Source organism: Pseudophryne corroboree, chromosome 3, assembly GCF_028390025.1.
Source record: "Pseudophryne corroboree isolate aPseCor3 chromosome 3, aPseCor3.hap2, whole genome shotgun sequence".
Lineage (NCBI taxonomy): Eukaryota > Metazoa > Chordata > Amphibia > Anura > Myobatrachidae > Pseudophryne > Pseudophryne corroboree.
In genome coordinates, this window is record NC_086446.1 from 677751140 (window position 1) to 677768925 (window position 17786).

The 17786-nt window shown below is 44.3% G+C and overlaps 1 protein-coding gene across 3 annotated transcripts in view; it reads right to left on the reverse strand.

The window, feature by feature from the left end:
• SLF2 (SMC5-SMC6 complex localization factor 2) overlaps nt 1–17786 on the reverse strand; it is a 317833-nt gene that overhangs the window by 53961 nt on the left and 246086 nt on the right. For all 3 annotated transcript variants that reach the window (XM_063961913.1, XM_063961915.1, XM_063961914.1), the window contains 3 exons: nt 8247–8322; nt 7618–7753; nt 3584–3683 (listed from right to left, as the gene is read on the reverse strand). In XM_063961913.1, the coding sequence (XP_063817983.1) occupies nt 3584–3683; nt 7618–7753; nt 8247–8322 (312 nt within the window). The remainder of the gene's footprint in view (nt 1–3583; nt 3684–7617; nt 7754–8246; nt 8323–17786) is intronic.

Here is a 17786-nt window from a genome sequence, read left to right on the forward strand (position 1 = left end):
CCTCATAGGCTGCCACCATTTTTCCCAGAACTCGAGTGCATTGATGAACCAACACTCTTTTTGGTCTTAGCAGGTCTCTGACCATGTTATGGAGGTCCTGTGCTTTTTCCATTGGGAGAAAAACCCTCTTCTGTTCCGTGTCCAGAATCATGCATAGGAATGATAGTCGAGTCGTTGGAATCAATTGCGACTTTGGCAGATTTAGACTCCAACCGTGCTGTTGTAGCACTCTCAGGGAGAGCGACACGCTTTACAGCAATTGATCTCTCGATCTCTCTTTTATCAGGAGATCGTCCAAGTACGGGATAATTGTGACTCCCTGCCAGCGCAGGAGCACCATCATCTCCGCCATCACCTTCGTGAAAATCCTCGGGGCTGTGGAAAGCCCAAACGGCAACGTCTGAAACTGGTAATGACAGTCCTGTATAGCGAATCTCAGGTACTCTTGATGAGGAGGATATATGGGGATATGAAGGGATGCATTCTTTATGTCCAGTGACACCATAAAATCCCCCCCCCTGCCAGACTGGAGATCACTGCCTGGAGCGATTCCATCTTGAATTTGAACCTTTTCAAGTACAGGTTTAGGGATTTCAGATTTAAAATGGCTCTGACCGAGCCATCCGGCTTCGGGACCACGAACAGGGTTGAATAGTACCCTTTTCCCTGTTGGATTAGGGGAACCGTGACAATCACTTGCTGTTGACACAGCTTTTGAATTGCAGCTACCACTACTGCCCTCTCTTGGGGAGCAGCTGGCAAGGCGGATTTGAAAAATCGGCCAGGGGGCACCTCTTCGAATTCTAGTTTGTAGCCCTGGGATACAATTTCCATCGCCCAGGGATCCACGTCTGACAGAACCCAGACCTGGCTGAGGAGTCGAAGACGTGCCCCCACCGGTGCGGACTACCTCAGTGGAGCCCCAGCGTCATGCGGTGGATTTAGTAGAAGCCGGGGAGGACTTCTGTTCCTGGGAGCTAGCCGAAGCAGGCGTTCTTTTCCCTCTACCCTTACCTCTGGCGAAGAAGGATGAGCCCCGACCTCTTCTGGACTTATGCGACCGAAAGGACTGCATCTGATATTGTGGAGTTTTCTTTTGCTGTGGGGGAACAAAAGGCAAAAAAGTAGATTTACCCGCGGTAGCTGTGGAAACCAGGTCCGCGAGACCTTCCCCAAATAAAACTTCACCTTTGTAAGGTAAAACCTCCATATGCTTTTTTGAGTCGGCATCCCCCGTCCATTGGCGGGTCCACAGGGCTCGCCTAGCAGAAATCGCCATGGCGTTGGCTCTTGAACCTAGCAGCCCAACGTCTCTCTGAGCGTCTCTCATATATAAGACTGCATCTTTAATGTGACCTAAGGTCAATAAAATGGTATCCCTATCTAGGGTCTCAATGTCAGCGGACAAGGTATCTGTCCAAGCTGCAACCGCGCTACATACCCATGCCGATGCTATTGCCGGTCTGAGTAAAGCCCCCGTATGTGTATAAATAGATTTTAAGGTAGTCTCCTGTCTGCAATCAGCAGGATCCTTGAGGGCTGCTGTGTCGGGAGACGGTAGCGCCACCTTCTTGGACAAGCGCGTTAAAGCCTTGTCCACCCTGGGTGAGGATTCCCACCGTACCCTGTCCTGTGCAGGGAAAGGATACGCCATAAGAATCCTCTTGGGAATCTGCAGTTTTTTGTCTGGAGTCTCCCAAGCTTTTTCAAATAACTCGTTCAGCTCATGAGATGGGGGAAAGGTTACCTCAGGTTTCTTTTCCTTATGCATGCGCACCCTCGTGTCCGGGACAGAGGGGTCATCTGTGATATGCAAAACATCTTTTATTGCCATAATCATATAACGAATACTTTTGGCCACCCTTGGGTGTAACCTCGCATCATCGTAGTCGACACTGGAGTCAGAATCCGTGTCGGTATCTGTGTCTGCTATTTGGGACAGGGCCCTGTGACACATGTAAAGCCATGGACTGACTCCCTGTTTTTTCCCTGGACTCTGCTTTGTCCAACCTCTTATGCAATAAGGTCACATTTGCATTTAAAACGTTCCACATGTCCAACTAATCAGGTGTCGGCGTTGCCGACGGAGACACCACAATCATCTGCTCCACCTCCTCCTTAGATGAGCCTTCCGCTTCAGACATGCCGACACACTCGTACCGACACCCCCACACACACAGGGATATTTATCTAGAGATAGTCCCCCAATAAGGCCCTTAGGAGAGACAGCACACACCCAGCGCCAACTGACACTGGAAAACAAATTCCCAGAATATATAGCGCTTTTTTTATATATTTATGTATAATACATTCACTTCGCCTCACAAGTGCTAACCCCCCTTCTTTTAAGCACTGTGTCACCGTGTTCAGCAGGGGAGAGTCCGGGGGGGGCAGCATCTCTGCAGTGCTCTGTGGAGAAAATGGCGCTGGTTAGTGCTGTGGGACCAAGCTCCGCCCCCTCCAGCGGCGGGCTTCGGTCCCGCTCAATTTTATAATACTGGCGGGGGATTTATATAACTACTGCCTCCGCAGCCTATAATACTACTATGCCAGCCTTAGAGGTTTATATTGCTGCCCAGGGCGCCCCCCCTGCGCCCTGCCCCCATCCGTGCCTGCTAGTGTGTGTTGTGTGGGAGCAATGGCGCGCAGTGTTACCGCTGCGCGTTTACCTCCGGGAAGTCCCGCTCAAAGTATCTCAAGACTGGTGGGGGATTCAAAAAATTACTGCCTCTGCAGTGTCCAACCTAATAATGCCAGATATAGAGGTTTTATTGCTGCCCAGGGCGCCCCCCCTGCGCCCTGCACCCATCAGTGCCCGCTAGTGTGTGTATCGTGTGGGACCAATGGCTTACCTCAGTGAAGATCTGAAGTCTTCTGCCGCCTTGAAGTCTTCTTTTCTTCTTATACTCACCCGGCTTCTATCTTCCGGCTCTGCGAGGAGGATGGCGGCGCGGCTCTGGGACGAACAGCAAGGGGAAACCTGCGTTCAAACTCCCTCTGGAGCTAATGGTGTCCAGTAGCCTAAGAAGCAGAGCCTATCACTTAAGTATGTCTGCTTCTCTCTCCTCAGTCCCACGATGCAGGGAGCCTGTTGCCAGCAGTGCTCCCTGAAAATAAAAAACCTAACAAAATTCTTTTTTTTTTTCAGAGAAACTCAGGAGAGCTCTCTGTAATGCACCCAGTCTCCTCTGGGAACAGGATCTAACTTAGGTCTGGAGGAGGGGCATAGAGGGAGGAGCCAGTGCACACCCATTCTAAAGTTCTTTATAGTGCCCATGTCTCCTGCGGAGCCCGTCTATACACCATGGTCCTTACGGAGTCCCCAGCATCCTCTAGGACGTAAGAGAAAAAAGAAAAACAGCGCTGTAAGTGTATAAAGTAAATATTTGAGGAGTGCAATAGCTATCCCACATAACAGCTAATCTTTGACATCTCATGTTTAAATCTTTGTTAGAGCATCGGTTTTCCTACATTCTGGAACAAACCCCAGTTTCCCTTATCAGACCTCTGTATGAAATCAGATGTCATTATCATCACACAGGTAGAAGCTTTATGTTACACTCCTACATATACAGACACTTACTTTAATCACATGAGCAATTTGATATTTTGGAATCTGATGAAAAGTTTGTTCAGAACGGTCAGGTCTTTGTTCTGCTAATACAGGTCCAGGTACTGCAGATCTATGAAGAAAACATACATAGTACTTTGTCTTGCATCAAATACAGGTGGATTCCTCTGTGGGTCACTCAATTTTACCAGCAAAATGATATACCAGTAATCTTCAAGTTGCAAAATAAAAACCCAAGTCAAAGATTATGGACCTCATTAAAGATTATGGTGCTAAAGTCATAAGACCACCAAATTGTGTGATTTAAATGTTAATTGTGTTTCCCCTGTTTCCATATTTAGAGGTTTTTATTTACTACGAGGGCAATGGAATTATTCTTTCATATATCCATAATGAAAGTTATGTATTTGTTTAAAACCCAACAGTGCAGCCACAGCACCTGGTTATTTTTCTTCTTCTGTTGTGTACATACTTTGTCACCAATCAGACAGGCCACACGTACCCATGAATTGTACTTGGCCCAATTGTTATTTTGACTTCACTTCATAACCAAAGACAGATGCATTCCCTATTATATTATCTCTTCTTTCATAGTCTGCAGACTTTTGGTTCTTCCCTGATGTTTAATATATGCTACTGACATATTACTGTCTGTAATTTGATCAGACTGCTCTGTCTAACCATAGGTTCAGCACTTTGGACAGCATCTACTGCAAGACTGCTCAGAATTCCAAGACACTTGTGGGTACTTTCGATTCATGCTTGGTCCAGCCCCTGAAACGGACATGGATGAATAGCAGCACATATCTAAGAATTCACGGTCAGAAGTGTCCAGTTCCAAATTGGGGGAAAAAAAAAAAAAAGATGATCTCAGATATTTGATAGCTGTTATTACCGTAGTTCAGTGGGAGACTGATCAATTACAACTTCTGCTGCCCAGGAGCATAATATTTGCTGTAAATGGCTGCTTGACAACACTAAACATTTCAAGATGCTCTGAGCAGCAATACCAAAAAGAGCTCTGCTCCCAGGGCACTAGAAAACATGAAAGGCTTCCTGGCTGTGGGGATATAGTGACAGGGGACCTACTTTCTTTCTTAAAAATAACAGAGCTTCAATTAGTACCTGCATACCCCATTGTTCCCCAATGAAAAAACTATTTAAGCCCTGACATCACCACATGGCTTGTTGTATTTTGCATGTTTTAATTGGATTTGATCTTAAATGTAGATCAGGTCCTTTTTGGGTTTTTTCAAATCGCTGATCATAACAGACTGGACTATCTCTTTATAAGCCACTGCTTATACAGCAAGCCGCAGCATTTCCTTAACATAGGCCCTAGATCTTGTATCAAAATGTGATTTGAGTTGTTAATCAGAATGTAGAAGTTGGTTTCCAGCATTCCATGGTGGGCTTACTACATAACAGTCTAACTATAAGAATAAAAAAGCAGACTCTTCAATATTTCAAATATTAAAACCTTCTTCATTTTTTATTTATATAAAATATTTGTGTGTCTTAATAAACTACAGTATTTATAAAAAAGGAAGAAGTCTGTTTGTCCCTGAACCGGCCATAATCAACGGTTGGATACCACATTGATGGACAAAGAGACAGAGTGAGGGTTTAATCAAGTATACCCAAATTGGGTCAGTATTTAAAACAGGCCACGAGGAGTGTTATGGTGACTGCTTGAACACCCCTCCTTTCATTGCATTGGAGGTTAGCAATTCTCCCAATTACAGTTCAAGGAATATTGTTGCCTCTAAAGGTATTCAGTATTAAATCTGTAACCAGGATTAAATCATAATGTGTCAAAGCCAAATTTCAGTAGGAAAGAAGAAAATTGGTGAATCTGCTTGTCAGTGTTAGGCTCACAGTATCCTGGTATCTACAAGCCTACAAAACTCTGTATATTCCCAAGAGGTCTCCCATCCTAGGACTGACCAAGCCCATCACTGTTTAGCTTCCAAGATCGGACGGTATTGGCCGTAACCAGTGAGGTACATTAGTAGGTTACTGGTTTTGCCTCCTCTGGGATCACTCCTCTGAGTTCACATAGAAAAAAGGTTTGACCAATAGGATGGATAATAGTAACATTACGTGTGAAAATAGGAGAGAAGTTAAAGCACTGAAATAAAATAGGTAAAGTAAGATACTGGAATCAATGTGATGATTTCCAGATGAAGATAGTATAGGGTGGATCTTCAGATGGCGGTCAGTCAGGGATATGGGGTACGCAACCACTCTGGAATAGACAATGAGAGTCCATATAGAAAATAAGCATTTAGACTGAAGGACACAGTGCTGATCTTGAGAGGCACATGTATCATATGTACACAACTGCCCAAGAATGAAGTGTTTTCAGTCAACACTGTTGAAACAAATCGCAAACAACTGTATTCAGTCACTATTCCAATGAATAGAAGTATTGAAACATCAGTCACTATTCGAATGAATAGAAGTACTGAAAAATGTCCTTATTCAGTGCCCATAGATTAGCATAATGTACCACAATGTCTATTTTTATTCGATAGAACAATATGAATCAATACAGACAAGTGAAAGACCAGTACTCATTAATCAGAGCATACAATTGTTAAAGTGTGTCAGTGAATGTTATTCTTGGGGAAATATAATTAAAGTGCACCTAGGATAATTTTTTAGGCCAACACAGATATTGGTAATTAGTAATGGAGTTTAAACATGGGTGGGAGATGAAACATATAAATATAAATGAAAGGGGGGTTTTACGTGTCACCTGACCAAATATATTATCCGAATTACAGTGTATCTGCTGAATGTCGACACCTTGAGAACAGAACAATCCTGCTATTCCCTGTGGAACCTGTGCTCCAGGAATCTCCTCGGGAGCAAATCATAATAAAAATTATGTTTTAATGTTTGAAATAGTGAACTGAATTTTCTTTATAAAGACTGCACCCACAAAAGAATCTACTTTCCTATTTTTCTTATAATTACTATTACAATCCTGAATCTTGGGTGCACCACCAAAATGACAATCTAGGGGTATATTCAATAAGAGTCGGGTCCATTCGGACATGCAGTTGTCGGAATGGACCCGACAACCCCTATTCAATGGACGGCCAAATCAGACTGTCGGATTTGGCCGTAACGGGGGTCCTGTGCTGCAGCTGCCATCGGGTGCGCTAACAGCAGCGGCGGGGGGAGCTGGGCTGCTGCGGGTGGAGCTGCCACGTTGGCCGGCAGAGGTGATGTCTGCGGCGGGGGAATGCACTGCAGGGAGAGAGGTGCCTATCTAGGGGGACGGCCGTCAAGGTACCTCTGATCACCGATCCCCGTAGCCTGCCGCACCGCTCCTCACCTCAATCCGACTTGTTTTCAAGTCGGATTGAGTTTGTCGGAAACGGGGCTAAAACCTGTCGTGTTTGGCCCTGCTTCCGACAATGCACGCTGATCGGCGTGCATTCCGACAAGTCGGGTTTCCCGACTTGTCAGAAAAAACAGGGCCCTAATGAATAGGTCGGAACCTTTTCCGACCTAAAACTGACGGTAGATGCTGTCTTTCCGAAAAGACGGCAGCTTCCGACAGTTATTGAATATACTCTATAGTTTATTAAACCCTATTAAAACTGTCATTTTTTGGCTCTCTGATACCTACATCAACTAATTGACAGGTGCGGAACCACAAACTTTTCTGATATAAAAGCCTACTCTGGTCTTCAGGAAATATTTAGTTACCAACTCAACTGCAATTAAAATGACAATCATTTTTCAACAACATATTTGTTATATTCCACAAATCAACACTAGTAATAAACATATTCAAACAAGTATTTTCTTATCAAGTGCTTCTAAATGGATGGATCCTTCTATGTCTGAACCACCTGAACATCACACTGTCCAGGTACCATTCTGTAGGATACAAAAAGCTGGGCACAGTTCTAGTACTGGCTATATAAAAACAATGTCACACAGCTAAATGGTCAACATGACATTATTTGGAAACAAAAATATTTTTGATAGCAAAAAACACATCATCTCTAAAAACACTGAGCACTTACACTAGGTCATTGGCACTGAATGAGGGTTGGATGTGTGTAAGGGGAAAGAGAGTCTTGAAGCTTATCCCCATGTTGGCGAACACTGTTGCTATATCCAGTAATGATGGAGTCCAGGGTTTTTCTTTTAGAAAGGTAACTATCAGAAGAGAGCAATTTTAACAATTAAATTACAAAGCGAAACAATCACTCTCTAGCTCCCCATATGTCCTTTCAGCAAGAAGCTCTTTTTAGGCCAAACAATGCCCCCTAAATGGTAAGATATTATCTGTCTGGTGACTTGGATAAACAATGCGACATTCAGAAAGCAACAAGTCACTAAACACAGGTATAAATATTCTAATAACTGCATAACACAGAACAGATGTTCTGTCGCCAGAATAAATGTTTACCACCATCTAGGACACACACACACACACCTGTTGTAGAAGGCGATGGAAATGAAATAATCAATCTTATATTAATTTTTTTTTAAACAAATGAGTAAATAAAAGCTTAGCAGCTACAAACTGTTCTGATAAAAATATAAAGAGAGACCAGTTGCTTTTTCCCATTGGACTTTGCATTCCAGCATTTGAGGGGCAACTATACTCAATACAGCTCTAATAGGCAGCAAGAGACTCGATACTTACGATTGTTGCATGTAATTTCAATCAGTGTGTTCAAGATTTTAAGTGAAACGCAGTAAGATGGATGGATAGAAACCATCTATAAAAAAAAAACAACAACAATGTACATATATATTTGTATTTAAAAGACTACATAAAACAGTTTGTGTGTATAAAATATGGCTTATAGAGAACTGCTGCGCCTCAGAGAGCGGCAGTAGTGATGTCTACAGGTGGTCACTCAACCTCCCTAGGACATAAATACACAAACAAATGAGAAATCACGTCTGCGCTCATCAAATGGTGGAACAATAGAGAGAGGTGGGTTTGTGGTACACAGTCTTTGATAAACACAGTTCTTTTTCATAGAAATGTGCACGTTGACTTGATGCGTACCGTACTCGCGTTGATACGTGGTGTGTCTCTCCTATAAAGGTATCTTTAGAGCTTCATTCCTGTCTTTCCTCCTACTTCTCCGAATGGGGTCCTCGGTGAGTTCGTATCCTCGAGGGTAAGAAGGGAAAGACAACTGATAGTGCAGTAAGTTCGTAACAGGTATATGGCTTCTATTTCCTTTTTCTCTGGATGAGGGGGTGCGTGGACCTATACGTAAAGGTGTCTTTAAGGTGGTCCCAATCCAAAAGATTAGGGTAGGGATGGCTTGGTGCGTACCGTACTCACGTTAAAACATGATGTGTCTCTCATATAAAGGTATCTTTAGTGCCCCTTCTCTGCGTCTCCTCCTATTCCTCCAAACAGGGCGCCCGAATGGTTCTTATCTTTTTTATTGAAGATTTCCCAACAAGTGGTGTTGTGTTATATGACAACTCTGGATTGTAGAACAATCTGATGCTGCACCCAGGTATATTCCTCCACCTTCTGCCCTGCCCTAGAAACAGGCCAGAGTCTCACAGTCCTCCTGTGTAGCCTGCAGACTATTGTGCTTTCATCCACCTCCTTTGTTTCCATATTGGATCAGATGTATATTACTTGTTAAGAAAGCACTGTTAAAGCTGTATACAGGAGATATATTTGTCCTAGGTTTGTCCTGGATTTAAATAGAAGCCATATACCTGTTACGAACTTACTGCACTATCAGTTGTCTTTCCCTTCTTACCCTCGAGGATACGAACTCACCGAGGACCCCATTCGGAGAAGTAGGAGGAAAGACAGGAATGAAGCTCTAAAGATACCTTTATAGGAGAGAGACACCACGTATCAACGCGAGTACGGTACGCAGCAAGTCAACGTGCCCATTTCTATGAAAAAGAACTGAGTGTTTATCAAAGACTGTGTACCACAAACCCACCTCTCTATATTGTTCCACCATTTGATGAGCGCAGACGTGATTTCTCATTTGTTTGTGTAGTTTGTGTGTATAGCACAACGTTTCTCAACTTCCATCCTCCTCAGGGAACCCTAACAGTGCATGTTTTACAGGCCTTCTCAAAGAATCTTTAGTGAAATAATTAGCATCTTTTTAAAATGTATATCAGTCAATACCTGTGCTCAAACACAGAGTATGGAAAACATGCACTGTTAGGGTTCACTGAGCAATGGAGTTAGGAAAACTGGCGTAGACTATACAACTTAGTAACTTTAAATCTACAAAAAGAAATAAAAGGTAATTTAATATGCTAAATCTTACTAAAGTCTCTATTTTTCTAACTCAGTCCTAGTACGAATGGGAAGGAAGGAAAGGCAAAAGCGAGCAAGAGCGCTACATTTACTAAGCAGTGGATTCTGTGTCATTTAGAAATCTCCGGAAACTGTTGCGGATTGATGGCGGTTTCCATGTCAGGTCATGGAGTATTTATTTAGCAGCGGTTTTGGATGTCTAAATGGAACCCTCCCCCTGGCAGGTTTCTAAATCACAATCTGCTATGGCGCGTTCTTTCAAACGGGTACAAAACCATTACAAAATAATGCATAAAGCAAAAAAAGGGTACATAAGATTTTCTGCGTAAACAGCAAACAAACAAATAGTTTCACAATTTAAATCCATATAACTGGGAGGGGATAAAAATTAAAAATAAAAAGGGGTGGTTTTGAGTACGTGTTCTATTTGGCAGTGGTTTCTGTTGGAACAGAAGCTATTCTATTCATTCACTTTTGCTATGGGATAAAATTACTAACTGTGGTTTTGGTTGCAAGTCAAAATCAACGGCATATACAGTATATTCACTCTCAGCCGATCAGCGCTTCCCTGTTCATTTCTATGGAGAATGACCAGGTATGACCCTGTCACTTTTGTCACAGCTCTCTAAAAGGCACGTCCATGTCAATATTTTGTTTTGCCAAGATCATGGATGCCTACATGGAACTTAGAGGACTTCATCCCAGGATTTTGTGAGCAGAGATAGGTGGGGGAATTGTCATTTAATAAATGTATGCAATATTTGGTGTCAGTGTCTGGTCTCCCCCCCCCCCCCCCCCCCACAACTGTTCTACAGGTACCATTAGGCTCTTAATGTCCAGGTATGTTGGCACTTCTGAGTCTACGAGGCACAAGTGCCATCACGCTGGGACAGGCTTGCTGGGACTTGTAGGGCTCCTATTAAAAATAAATAAAAAAAATCCTCCGTAGTAGGATCTAATTCCTCCCCCTCCTCCTGTACCTCTTCCTCAGAATCTGAGAGTAAATTAGGCATCCCACGTTTATGTGGCCCTGAACTAGGGAGGAGGAGGGGGGTGGGTTTGTTTATCATCTGCCTTTGCAGCTACGTCTGCGACAGCCTGCTGCAGCTGTTGTGTCTTCTGAGTATTAGCAGTGAGCTGGGATGACATTTCTGCCGCCATAGTTTTTATGGCACCGAGCCAGCCTCCTCACTAACCTGGGAGGACTGACTGCATTGTCCACATGATAGGGAACCAGCCGCAAAGGGAGAGAATCTGGTGTGACATACACTGCAGAATTGGTGTTTGACCATGTGTACAGTAAACACACACAGACAAGCATTACAATAGCAAGCCTGCCTTACTGTATGTGAGGAGGAGACATAGAATGAGAGAGGAACAGCACACCCAAGCTTGTCAGGCTCAGTTACACTGCAAGATAGATAGATAGATAGATATATCTATCACTGTGAAACACCGTAGTTCTTATCGTTTTCAGGACACTAATTATGTACAATAGTGGCTCTCCCCCTTATTTACACCCCTGTACCAGTTTTCTGAGCATCCTTGAGTGTCTGGAGGAGCTGTGACTCCTTGCTGCTGTAGCTGTAAGCAGGGGAAGGCGCCAAAATGCCGCTGGTCCCGCTCTGAGGAAGCTCCACCCCCTGCAATCACATAAATGCTAGTTTTCTCCACCGCTGCCAGTGTACACAGGGGGCCTATAGCGGCTACTCCCAGGGAAGGTTCCGTATGTCACCCCTGCGATGGGGACGCCCGGTTTGTACTCACCACTCTTCTCACCTTCAGGCTATGTTAGTGGTGTGCGGCGTGTTGCGATTGCGTTCGCCAAGGAGCAATGCCCTGAGGTACCAACAAACTCTCAGGACGGTGGTCTTGCAGCGGGGAAGCTGCTCTGACGCCGTGAGAGACCGGTAACCGAACCCCCCCGCCCCCTTCCCCCCAACTCCCACAGTGCATGTATACTGTTGCCCAAACAGTATACCGAAAATAACAAAGTTTAAAATAAACTGAAAAAAAAAAAAACCTCTGGAGTTCCAGTGTGTGCATGCTCTCCTGAGGGCACATTTTTCTAAACTGGGTGCAGGAAGGGGCATAGAGGGGAGGAGCCAGCACACCCGGTTGAAGAATTTTAAAGTGAACCGGCTCCTTTGAACCCCATCTATACCCCATCGTATTAAGTGAACCCCAGTATCCTTATGGATGTTAGAGAAAGAAAACTTTAGCTGTCAACCATTTAAGATCCACTTGTTTTAAGTGGTTCAAATGTGGCAACTTGAAGGGCCTTTAGGACAAAACTTAAGTCCCAAGGCACTGTAGGAGGAACAAAAGGAAGTTGTATGCGCCGCAATCCCTGGAAAAAAGTGCGCACATCCTGTAGGGCTAGCAATTTTCTTTTGGAACCATACAGTCAATGCGCACACTTGCACTCTCACGGAAGCTACCCGTAGACCTTTGTCCATTCCTGCCTGAAGAATGCCAAGACACTGGAAACTCTAAACGCCCTAGGGTCAAACTTCCGGTCACTGCAGCACTGAACACAGGTTTGCCAAATTCGTGATAAATGTGAGATGAGGAAGGTTTCCCTGCTCTGAGCATAGTTTGAATTACCTGCTGTGAGAATCCTCTTGCCTTCAGGATGGAAGTCTCAAGCGTCACGCCGTGTAATAGCAAGGACCCCGAGACAGTAGATCTATTCATTGAGGTAGTAAGACTGGGGTATCCATTGACATCCTCTGCATATCTGTGTACCAATGTCTTCTGGGCCAAGCCAGAGCTATTCGTATCACGGCGCCCTTTCCTTGTTTTACCTTTCGCATTAAAGGGTAACAGGGCAATTGATGGAAATACATAGGTCAGACGAAAATCCCACCTCACTGAGAGGGCATCCACAAAGATCACTCTGGGATCCTTTGTTCTTGACCAGTTTGCGGGAACTTTGTTGTTCTGGCGTGACACCATGAGATCCATCTCTGGTAACACCATTTGTCTATCAGATTTTGGAAGACCTCTGGGTGTAAAGCCCATTCGTTTGCATGAATGGCGTGTCGATTGAGAAAATCCGCTTCCCAGTTTAGGACTGCCGGAATGAACAAGGCTGGAAGATGAAGTTCTGTCCACTTTAATGTGTCTTACTTCCTTCATTGCATCCTGGCTGCGAGTAACTCCCTGATGGTTGAGGTACGCTACTGCCATTGCATGGTCCGAACGGATTTGGACTGGTTTCCCCTGAAGGATGTCCTTTGCCTGAATCAGTGCCATGTATATGGCTCGAAGTGCCAATATATTTATTGGCAGGCTATTTTCTTCCTTGGTCCACTGCCCCTGGAAATAACTCCTTCTCGACACTGCTGCCCAGCCCTGAAGACTGGCATCCGTTGTCAGAATTCACCAATCGGATATCCAAAAGGGTCTCCCTTTCTCCAGATAGCATGCCTGTAGTCACCAGGCTAATGATCTCCTTACTCCCAGAGGAAGGACCATAGTCTGCGTTTTTATTGTCTGATGACAACCATTCCATTTGGAAAGGATCAGACGTTACAGAGGATCGAACGGAACTGAGCATACTGCACCATGTCGAATGTCAACACCATCAACCCCATCACACGCATTGCGGCATGAATGGATACCCTTTGACTGTGTAGCAGCTCCTGAATCCTTGACTCAATTTTGGATAGTTTGTTCAGAGGTAGAAATACTCTCTGAAGACCTGAATACAGTACAGCCCCCCAAATGAGTCATCCGTTGGGACGGAACCAGGGACGACTTTGCCCAAAATATGAGACAACCATGTATCTGTAAACAAGCTATTGTCTGTTGCAGAGGACACTGAAGCAATTTCTGAGACTGTGCCAGAATTAATAAGTCATCGAGGTATGGAAAAATCCTTATGCCCCGCTGACAGAGATAAGATGCCATCACAACCATCATTTTGGTGAATACTCTGGGAGCTGTGGCCAGTCCAAATGGTAGGGCCTGAAACTGAAAATGATGCTGGAGGATAGCAAACCTGAGATAGCGCTGTTGGGACAGTGCTATCGGAACATGCAGGTAAGCATCCTGGATATCCAGGGATACGATAAAAACCTCTGGCTCCAAGGCCAAAATAATGGAACGTAAAGTCTCCATATGAAACCGAAGCCCCCAAATGTACTTGTTCAGCGCTTTGTGATTGAGTATGGGCCAGAACGACCCATTTGGCTTCTGGACTAGAAACATGTTGGAATAAAAACCTTGTCCTTGTTGTGCAGGAAGAACTGGAAAGGTCACTCCTGACTGAAGCAACTTCTGAACCGCCCCTTACAAAGCACTAGCCTTCGTTTAAACTGAAGATGGGCTGGTTAAAAAAAAAAAAAAAAAAAACATTGCGGAGGGCGTTTCATGAAAGCAAATTCATAACCGTGAGATACTGCTTCTTGCACCCAGGCATCTGTGGAAGACTGCTGCCAGATCTGTGCGAACTGAAGAAGTCGTCCTCCCACCCTGTGATCCCCCAGGTGGAGGCCCACACCATCAGGCTGATGGCTTATCCTCTGATTAGCAAACCGATGCTCTGGTAGGCCAATGCTTTTTAGTCTTACCAGACTTGTTCGATTGGGACTGTTTGTCCTCACCCTCTCCTTTTCTTTGATTCCGAAAGGACCAAAAAGCTGGAAATCTAGTCTTGAATTTATGTGTGGAAGAAACTTAACCTTCTTTTATTCTGCTTCTGACTCCAAAATACTGTTTAATTCTTTACCAAAAAGAATATCTCCAGTAAAAAGCAAAGACTGCACAACCTTTTTGGATTCTGAGTTAGCTTTCCATGTATGTAGCCTAAACGCTTTGCGAACTGCCTGAGAGGCAATTGTACCCATATCCAAGGCTGCTTCTTCCATAAACGTTGCCGCCTGTTTGATACAGTATGTGCAATATGAGATTTTTGCTCTCTAGATGCCACTGAAAGATTCTCCTCTAATTCATCAGCCCAGGCTGTCACTGCTTTTGCCATCCATGCTGAAGACATGGCTGGTCTTAGGATTGCACCAGACAAGGAAATATATGTTATGGTAAGAACTTACCGTTGACAATGGTATTTCTCCTATGTCCACAGGTTCCACTGGATAACAATGGGATATGATGGAGCGATAGCAGATTGGCACCAAACGATCATAAACTTTCAGTCCTCCGAGGATGCAACGAGCCCGTCCATATATCCCCGCCCACTGGCTCAGGCAAATCAGTTGGATTCCAAAGCATTTAGGCAGGAGCATCATGTATAGACCTAATCAGGCGAGGAGAACACACATGCATACCCTTCGGTACAAGAAGGAAGAGGTTATTGAGTAGAAAGATCCTCAAATCAGGTGCGTCAGGGTGGGATCCCTGTGGACATAGGAGAAAAAAAACGTTATCAACGGTAAGTTCTTGCCTTAACGTATATTTCTCCGTCTGGGTCCACAGGTTATCCACAGGATAACAATGGGATTTCCCAAAGCAATTTTTAGTGGTGGGGATGTTTCTGATTGGTAGGAGAACCCTTCGCCCGAATTCAGCGTCATGAGAGGCAAAAGTATCCAAGGCATAATGTCTATGAGTGTGTTAATGGAAGACCATGTGGCTGCCTTACATATCTGTTCCTGCTGAAGCACCATGCTGTGCTGCCCATGAAGGACCTACCTTACGAGTAGAGTGAACAGAGACATTAGCCGGAAGAGGGAGATCAGCTTGAGAGTTGCTTCTGAAATAGTCATTCGAAGCCATCTTACCAGCGTCTGTTTAGTAGCAGGCCATCCTCTCATGTGAAATTCGTAGAGAATGAAGAGACAATCTGTCTTTCTGACGGCACTGGTACAACCCACGTAGACCCTTAATGCCCGTACTACGTCCAGCAACACATCTCCCGAAGAAAGTCCCGATACCTGAAAAAACCGGGACTACAATTTCTTCATTAAGGTGGACCTAAAGGTGTGTACACACGGTGAGATCCCTGCTATGTTCGATTTTGACTATGCGATTTTCCTTGAACTTCCCCAGAGCCCAGATAGCACAGATTTTGACTATCTGTGCTTGAGATTTTGTCTATGTACGATTTTGACTAAGTGCCAATTTTGACTATACTTTGTACTAGATTGTACACTAGATAGTCAAGATTGACTTGCCTGCACAGTCCATCTAGCCTTACGATACCGACCCCATGGGAGCGCGCATCGGGATCGAATCTGTATCGCAAGCTGCCTAGCACCATGAGATATGCACTAACTTTTCATAAGATTTTGACTATATAGTCAAAATCTCACAGATTTATCTCACCATGTGTACACACCCTTAGACCCCACCTTCTGAAGATACCCAGATCTAGTTCTGAGAACTACTTTATCTGGATAAACATCAGAAAAGGAGATTTACATAACAGTGCTCCTAAATCTGATACTCTTCTAGCTGATGCCATAGTCAGCAGAAAGAGAACTTTAGCTGTTAACCATTTAAGATCCACTTTTTTAAGTGGTTCCAATGGAGCAACTTGAAAGGCTTTGAGGACTAGACTGCCGTCCCAAAGCACCGGAACAAAGGAAGGTTGAACACGCAGCAATCCCTGGAAAAAGTGCGCACATCCTGAAAATTGGCAATTTTCTTTCGGAACCATGCAGTCAATGCTGACACTTGCACTCTCAAGGAAGTCATCTGTGTACCAACGCCTTCTGGGCCAAGTCGGAGCTATTAGAATCACGGCACCCTTAGCTTCTTTTATCTTTCTCACTACCCTGGTAGTAGGATGATTGGAGGAAAATGATACGGCACTTTTATTTTATTTTCCTCACCATCCTGGGTAGCAGGATGATCCAAGGATACACATAAGTGAAATGAAATTCCCATTTTATAAAAAAAAAAAAAACTTACACAAAGATCACTACCTGATCCCTTGTTCCTGACACGTATATGGGTATTTTGCCGATGGGCCGTCATGAGATCTATCTCTGGCAAACCCCACTTGTCTACTAGAGTCTGAAAAGACTTTTGGGTGTAGAGCCCATTCGCTTAACTGAATAGTGTGTCGACTGTGAAAGTCTGCTCTCCAGTTTAGGACTCCTGGAACGAATGCTGCGGACAAGGCTGGAAGATAGAGCTCTGTCCACTTTAATATGTGACTTACCTTCTTCCTTGCTGTTTAGCTGCGTGTTCCTCTCTGAAGGTTGAGGTACACTAATGCCATTGCCTTGGCCCTGCGGATCTGGACTGGTTTTCCTTTAGAAGTGTCCCTTACCCGAACCAGGATCATGTATATGGCCCGAAGTGCTAACAGGTTTATTAGCAGGCAACTTTCTTCTGTGGTCCATAGTCCAGAATATTAATCTTTCGGACAATGACCTTCCCCAGCCCCGAAGATTGGCATTTGTTGTCAGGATCTCCCAACTTGATATCTAACAAGGTTGTCCCTTTGTCTAAATGGGATGTCTGTAGCCACCAGGCTAATGACTTTCTTACCTTCTCTGAAAGTACCACTTCTGTTTGTTTACTGTCCATCTGGCCCACGTACAACACCAGTTATTCACAGGTGGTCCCCTATCAGAGATTTTAATCAGGCACAACACTGCTTAACTTCCAACTTCAGATGCATAAGTCTTGAGTGGAATTGTTCATACTCCACCATGTCGAATGTTGACACCATTAAACCCATCATTTGCATGCTGCGTGAATTGAGATTGTTTGACTGTGTAACAACTCCTGAGTCCTTGACTGTACCTTGGATATCTTATTCCGAGGTAAATACTTTCTGCAGGCTTTGATTCAGTACAGCCTCCTCGTGAGTCATCCGTTGTGATGGAGCCAGGGATGACCTTGCCCCATTTATGAACCCCCCTGTACCTCTGCAGACAAGTTTTTGTCTGTTCGGGATAGCACAGAAGCCTTTCCTGTGATTGTTCCAGAAAAAAAGGGTGGTCGAGGTAT